Below are 7,741 nucleotides of genomic sequence, written 5' to 3'. Positions count from 1 at the left end.
AAACTTTTTTTAAGCAGTTTGACTGGAACATGGTCCCAACCAACCGAGGCACTATTTTTAAGCGATAATATAGAATTATAGACTTCTTGCACAGTACGGGGATTGAGGAACATACTTCTTTCGACTTGAGGTAAGCGGTTTTACAAATTCAAATTTGGCTTCAAGTTGAGGTTTTCAGTGGCATTGATGAAATAATCATTAAAATATTCCGCTATTTCATAAGGATCAACACTAGTTTTACCACTGACAGTTATATTGTCGGTTGTGACCTTTTCTTTTTATTTGTGCTTATTCACTAAGTTCCACATTGCCTTAGTACTATTTGAATGATTAAGTTTTTGTTGGTAATGTATTTGTTTAGCGATCCGAACTTCCTTTTTTAACCCCTTTTTAATTTGATTATATTGAATTCTAGTGCCATTTTCAATAAGCGTAGTTCACTGTAAAGAATTGATTTTAATAGAATCGTAAAGATCCCGTTTAGTTTTCGATAATTTTTTTATATTTTCTGTAATCCAATGACTCGCGTCACTACCTCCATGTATAGCATCTTTCCGGCAGAAAAAATTTTTTAATGAATATTCTTCAAGATAAAGCTAAAATACTTCACTAAAATCCAAAATTAATATAATATTTGAACATTTACAATTAAGTACCTACAATTTTATTCAATTCCATATAAAATCAGTTATTAAATGAATTCTTTAATTGATTGGCCCGTGAATCAGTGAATGAACGCAATTTAACGCAAGGGCCAAAAAACTAGTAGACCTATTCTAACTCGATCCCATTAAAAGGATGACCATGGATTGTGATTTCGGAGTCCGTGGAGACTGTTTCTGTTTCTAATTTGTGCATTAAATTGGTTAATTGCGTTTTTGCAATTCTGTCTGAGGACATGGAGTGGATTGTTTGTATCATTTCTGATAGATTATCTGGCTGGCTTGAATATTTGGTTAGTAGATGTGAAATCTTTGCATTTCCTTTTGAGTCCGAAATAAATTTTTGTAGTTGATCAAAGCTTAGGGGGTAACTATCTGGATCATTTTCAATATATATTCTTAGAGGCTCAATTAATTCGTTAAGGCTCTTCTTAGTATTTCCCACTTTTGTTTTTTTGGTTTTAAGAGAAGTAGTTTTGATGGTGGTTTTTGGTGCTGGTTCTATGGTTATTGACTGGGATGGTATAATTTTATCGTGAGTGACTTGTAGAGTTTCTTTTTGAACTGGACAAGGATCAGAGTCGGCTTCTTGAGAACTAGCTGATAAATGTCTTTTTTGTTTAGAGTTTACGATTGAAGTTGTTAAATCCATTTCTACTGATATCAATGAAGCGTCGTTTGTATTGGTTTGTTTTGAAGGAATAGTTTCTTCTGATTCATTAATGTTGCTTGCTTTGAATATTGGGTTTGAGGGAGGTGTTGGAATCTGAGCTGTGGCATCAGCCAGAATTTTGCAGTTGTCAGAGTCGTGCCCAAATTTTTTGCAGAAGGAGCAACGATTTTCATCTAAGGAAATGAAAACACGGTATTTTTCATTTTTGTGTATCATTTCTATCGAGTCCGAGATCGCTGGATGTTGTTGGTGGACAAACAACTGCCGTCGAAAACTCAGAATATGGTTGAAGTTTTCCTGGTGAATGCCGGCAGAAAGATGCTGTATTCCAGATTCTGGTTTAATTCCAAGGTTTTGAAATCCTTCGATTAGTACATTATCAGGCAGAGTTGGGAAAGCCCAGATAACGAGTCGGTGTGTTGGAGTGAGGTAGTTCCTTATAGGTATATCATATGTATAAGGAACTACCTCACTCCAACACACCGAAAATTATTTTATTAACAAAAATTATCAATTGGCTATTGTATATTTTTTCGATAAAATATCTTTTAAATAAACATTATTCAATAAATAATCAACCAAATATTAATTACATGTAAAATACCCTCAACCAGCGTAGACATAACCACATACACTCGGATAATAAATAAATTAAAGGCTTTAAAATTTTATTATTTACCGCAATATCGCATGATCTTGACTTTATAAATGGGCCAATCATCGCTAGTTGTAATTAGATTTTTCAATTGATAATGTAGATTTTTAACAAATGGGGGTGGCCATTGGCACTTCGTTTCTCCAGATTCATCTGCAGTGCCAAGAAGCCAACTGTCTGAAATTTCTGAATATAATAATTCATGATTGAATAGAGAATTATATGCTCTTTCATTAAAAGGCTGTTGGGGGGTGGCTGGCGGTGAAGACAAGAAACCTTAAATTCTCTAGGTACCTACTATTTTTTAACTTCCTCTTTGATATCTAAATTGACGTGTTTTCACTCAAAACAAAATTACATCAGGTCAAGAGTACTTATTAAAATTAATTTTGTATTTTATTTTTGTAAGTTTAGTTATGTAAGAAGTACCTTAAGGTTTAAAATGTAAGTTGAATTAATTGAAAATGTATATGTTATCCTAAAAATTAAATGATAGCGTGTTTTAAGAAAAATAAATTGATCGTCTATACTCTATAGTTTAGTGTACACAACAATATACATGATGTTATGCTTCACAAATGTTATGATTACAAAGTATACAATGACATCTTAAACTTTGAAAATAGACCCAGACCAGTGCGATGTATTTATTTAGTTTAATATTATCGCGTGACCTGATACGGACATCTCCAGAAATCATAAACAGAAAGGTACATCCTTTTCCGTGATTTTATATCATATCATAAAAAGACACGCGACGATATTAAATCTAGTCTAAAGTAGCAATGTCGCGACATTATTTTTTAGTTTTTTCGATGTTATGAGGATAACAACACTATCAGTAATTATTGTTAAAATGCAAGAATAATCGGAAAAATGCAAGAAAATGGTACTCCACTTCCACCGGATACACGATTAAGTTTTGTGAGTTCGTTTGTGCTAAAAACATTACGGCTAAAACCAGAAAAATGGAATCGTGTTATGGCAACAGAGGAATACAAATCCACAGTGATGGAATTTTTAACGGGAGATCAATTAAATTTGTTGATTTTTATACTAACTCAAGCAGCACATATAATTCCAACAACATCATTTCCATTAGCCCAGTTAAAAACAAAAGGAGTATATTTTATAAAAAAACAACCAGGTCCAGTGCCAAGAACCGATGCAAATGGTTATTTGATAGTGGGTGATATGGCCACCAAACCAATAGATCAATTGGCAGCGATTGTTGATGAGGTAAATATATATATATATATATATATATATATATATATATATATATATATATATATATGTAACTTAAAAATTCGTTTTACATATTATTGTAATTATTAATTTTTGACTTTAAGTCATTGGTAAGTCAAATTGTAAATATTTATTTATTATTCGAATTAAGTAAACAATTTTTCAAGAATATTGTCTATAACCCAGAATTTTTCAATTCGGTGTAGGCGAAAAATATTCGAGTTATATTGGTAAATCATAAATAATACAGCATATATTGTTCATCGGTATCAATGGATAATTATTAATCGACAAGTAGGAGATTTGGAATCTCAGCGAATAAACTTAGATAATTTTAAGTTTAGAAACACTCTATATAACTTAGATAAGTTTAGAAACACTCTATATAATTATTTTAGGTGAATTAAATTTATATATATTTAGAGTGTACTCAAAACTATTCTACATAAAAAATTCTTTGCAACAAAATTAAAAAATTTTATGTGAATGAAAATTGCTACTCTCTTGAAACTGAGCATACTTGTTTACTAAGCTGAATGATTTTGTTTAAAAAAAAATATTATAAAAATCACATTTATTTGGCAAAATTAACATTTATCCTTGTTTAGAAACATCTATAAAATTATTTTAAGTGAATTAAATCTTATATATAGGGTGTACTCAAAAATATTCTACATTTAAAATTCTTTGCAGTAAAATTAAAAATTTTTATGTAAATGAAAATTGCTACTTTCTTGAAACTGAGCATAGTTGTTTATTAAGGTGAATGGTTTTGTATAAAAAAAAACTATATTAACCCATTCCAGGCCGAGCTTTTTTACGGGATATTTAAGACTCAAGAAACTTAATCAAACTAAAATTGTAATTTTCCGACTATTGGTTTGCTCAGAAAATAGTGTTCCTATAAAGGAACATTGGCTTGTATTTGACAAAAAGTTGTTTTTGTAAAAATGTTACAAGATTACTTGAATAATAGATCGAAAGATGAAAGGAAGAGATTTTATAAATAAATTAAATGGACTTAGGCTTATCAATTATTCAAAGTTATTTATTTACTTATATGGAAGGACTCAAAACATTTTGTATGTAAATGTACATTACATTTTTTGCACATATTGATTGTTTTTTTATGGCACACTTTGCATCTTCGACGCAAATTTTCGGCTTGCAATATCACCAGATGTTCTCCAGATACGCGGGCGGGACAAATCACGTAGGGGTTTAAAATTTGCATCCAAAACATTGTCGTCTTGAGCAAGTCCTGTTTCTTCGCCATAAGTTAATATTAGAACTGAGGTGATAGCAACCCGAAAATCGTTCTGTGACATTGGCTTTTTTTTTAAATCTGTCAACAAAACACTGCAATTTCCACGCATTAACAACTGCTGAATCCAAACACGATAGCCATAATGGCCAATACCGTATTTTGGATCTTATAATTATTCGGTAGTTTTGCATACCATTGTCATGAAGGTCAACACCTCCCATTCCCTTATTATAATTATGGAGAAGTGCAGGTTGTTGATACTTTACATATTTGCTTCCTTTGACTGAGCCATCCTTTTTGACTTTTTTCTTTTGCCAACGTTTCACTTCGTGGAATGGATGTATTTCGTCCCAATTTGTTATCACAGTGACTTTCTTATTATCCTGCCATCTAAAAATCAATATGTTGTCGCTCTTGTCGAAATCACCTAATAAAGAGATGTTTTTTTAAATTCCTGAATTGATGCAGTGTTCAATATTTTATTTGATTGAACAACTATAATAATTATATATAAATTTTTAATAATTTTTAAAATTTCTCATAACTTGTTTCTAATTATTCTTAAGGAAGAAATTCGCTAAGATTACCTCCTAGTTCCTGCTTGACGATTTTTAAACCTGAACAAAATGAAAAATTCTAAGATAAATTTTCTTAAAAACTGTTTAGATATTTGTGCCACTATTAACAAATCCTTTAAATTATGAACAATGGCCAGCAATTATTTCACATGATGTTCAAGCTCATGTGCATAGTTTAAAAAGCACGGTGTATCAAGTTAAAGGGCAAGTTAGTGGGCAAACTGTTTTACCAATGCCTGTTGGAATTGAAAAAGTGGAAAGTGTTGCACAAGAATTGGAAAAGTATGAATGAAACACAGTTATGCTTTAAAAAAAAAAAAAGAATTTATTGCAGATTTACTATTTTAGGGGCAATGAAATTAATGACTTATTTTTAAAAAGTTCCATTGAAGGTGTGATTATAAAATGGGCCCAACAAATTAATGATGTTTTAGTCGAGGATTCATCAGAAGCTTGTTTTCCTGATGGTAATAATTTACCATCTGTTGGTAAGTATATATTTACACAAGCCATTACAGGGTCACTCTTATATCAGTACCAAATCCTACTGTAATAGTTGAAAGACCGAATACAATTTTTTATGGTAGACTCAAATTCCACCATTGTGTGTTAATTGATTTAAATGAAAGGGTCTGATATCACAAAATTGCTAGACGAATGGAAAAATTATTTCCTTACTTTAATAAATGCATCGACTGAAATTTTTGTGTTCGACATCGTGATAATTTTCTTTTTTTCAGAAATTCAATTTTGGAACAATAGATACGCCAATTTGTACTATATATATGAGCAGTTTTGTGAAGAGAGAGTTAAATGTATGGCAATTATACTACAAAGAACGCATAGCGCATATTTTCCTTGCTTTCGTGAAATGTTTAAAAATATTGTTGCTGGTAAAATTATTGTTTGTAATAATATTCTGAATGTGAAAATCATGTTCAAACAATCCTTGAAATAAGTTACAAACCGTTGTCGTAAAATGTTTGCAGCAAAATTTTTTGATGTTTTTTGATTTTTTAAGGAAAACGTCGGACGAAAAAAAGTTAATATCCAAAAAAGAGAGTAAGATTTTAACAATATACGTCGTTGGGACTAGTTGCGACCTTTTACCTTTAAACAGTTTTCTATCTTTTTTTTTAAATCTCCGTCCATATAAATTAAAAACAATTTTGATCTGACATAAAAAAAAAATGTGTAATTGAAAGGTTAGGTTAGAGTTGCTGTCCTGGGGTGGAACACACTTAGACTATAAGGTCCATTGTGATAGCGAAAAAGAGTTGGTCCATCTCCGGTCATTACTCCATGAACCAAAATAAGACTAAAGGATGAAATTTAGGGATGGTACTCATTAGTTCTTTTATAAATTTTTATTATTTTATTTTAAAACTTATAATTTTATTTTAAGAATAAACCATTCTTAAATTAGTAAAAATAATTTAATAAAAACTTGATTCTCGTCATATCTTCGCACTAACTTAAGCATACAAAATGGTATAGCACTTTTTATTCAAAATTAAATTTTCTGATATCCTATGAGTATCTTTTACACATTATCGATAAACACCACACTCAAATTATTTTAAAAAAAAAGTTAACCGTTGAAAGCGTGAGACTAAGGAAAATTTGCAATACTACAGAAAGATAAGAATGAAAATACCAGGAATTGCGTAAGCTATAATAACTGTTTAGAAAAATTTTTTTTAACTGCTAGCTATATTTTTTACCAACCCTATGTTTTTCCGCCAATTTTAGGGCTTTTATCCGCGTAACAGTTTAGCTGCGATATCATAAAATATCAACAAACAAAAAAAAAAAATGTTTGTACCAAATTTCAAGGTTGAACAAATTATTTTATTCTTGCTATGATTTTTTTGCGTCATTCTAACTGAGCTATCACAAAGATTTCGTTTAATGATTACAGCCTTGGCCGAAGCAAAAGATATAAAAATATATTTACAACCATTAGTTAAAATATTTAATCAATTTCAAGAAACAGATTTTGCTGACAGTGGGCCTGTATTAAAACCATTGTTACATTTAGTTTGTTTAGTATGGAGTAATTCAAAATACTATTGCCAATCAACGAAAATTATTATTTTACTAAAACAAATTTGTAATTTAGTCATATATCAGGTAAGAATCTATTATTTCAATTTAGAAAAGCATTTCATGACATTCGGTAAAGCCGTTTCAAGTCCATCGAGTTCTTATTTTTAAAAATTTTTTTAAAACTTTTTATTATGCTGGGAAGTTATTCGTGTAGACCTCAAGGGTCGCACCAGATTCTATCTCACACTTGACCGCTTTTGTTTTATTTTTGTATTTTAATAGACCAACTAAACGTTGTCATTAATATGAATGTAACGTCAATTCTGAAAAATGTGACTAATTTGTACGTATAGATATTATTTTTTCGTTCTTAAAGACATTTTTTGTTGTAAAAATTTAGTTTCTTCAGTCGCCTAGAGCTCATTTAACATAGTTTCCTCTTAACAGTGCAATACAAAAGCAAGTGATTGGCAGATTGGTTTTGGATGCACGTGAGAAGTGCATGAATGGTTAAGTCGGAGTGCGTTGTTTTCTGGCACTAAAAAATTAAATTGCATTATTATTGTTTTACTCATGTTTGGTATAATTTTCACTATAATTCAAAAAAAG

General features: G+C 30.4%; 1 protein-coding gene across 1 annotated transcript in view; it reads left to right on the top strand.

Annotated features, from left to right (window-relative positions):
* The first annotated feature begins 2,866 nt into the window (after positions 1-2,866).
* Positions 2,867-7,741, top strand: part of LOC123290746 (dynein beta chain, ciliary) — a 56,104-nt gene continuing 51,229 nt past the window's right edge. Inside the window, exons 1-5 of the mRNA XM_044871042.1 lie at positions 2,867-3,229; positions 5,172-5,365; positions 5,432-5,571; positions 5,824-5,976; positions 7,005-7,216. Of these exons, the coding sequence (XP_044726977.1) occupies positions 2,867-3,229; positions 5,172-5,365; positions 5,432-5,571; positions 5,824-5,976; positions 7,005-7,216 (1,062 nt within the window). The remainder of the gene's footprint in view (positions 3,230-5,171; positions 5,366-5,431; positions 5,572-5,823; positions 5,977-7,004; positions 7,217-7,741) is intronic.

The sequence above is a fragment of the Chrysoperla carnea genome, chromosome 1, assembly GCF_905475395.1.
Source record: "Chrysoperla carnea chromosome 1, inChrCarn1.1, whole genome shotgun sequence".
In the NCBI taxonomy this organism is placed as follows: Eukaryota; Metazoa; Arthropoda; class Insecta; order Neuroptera; family Chrysopidae; genus Chrysoperla; species Chrysoperla carnea.
This window is presented reverse-complemented; position numbering and strand designations above follow the sequence as displayed.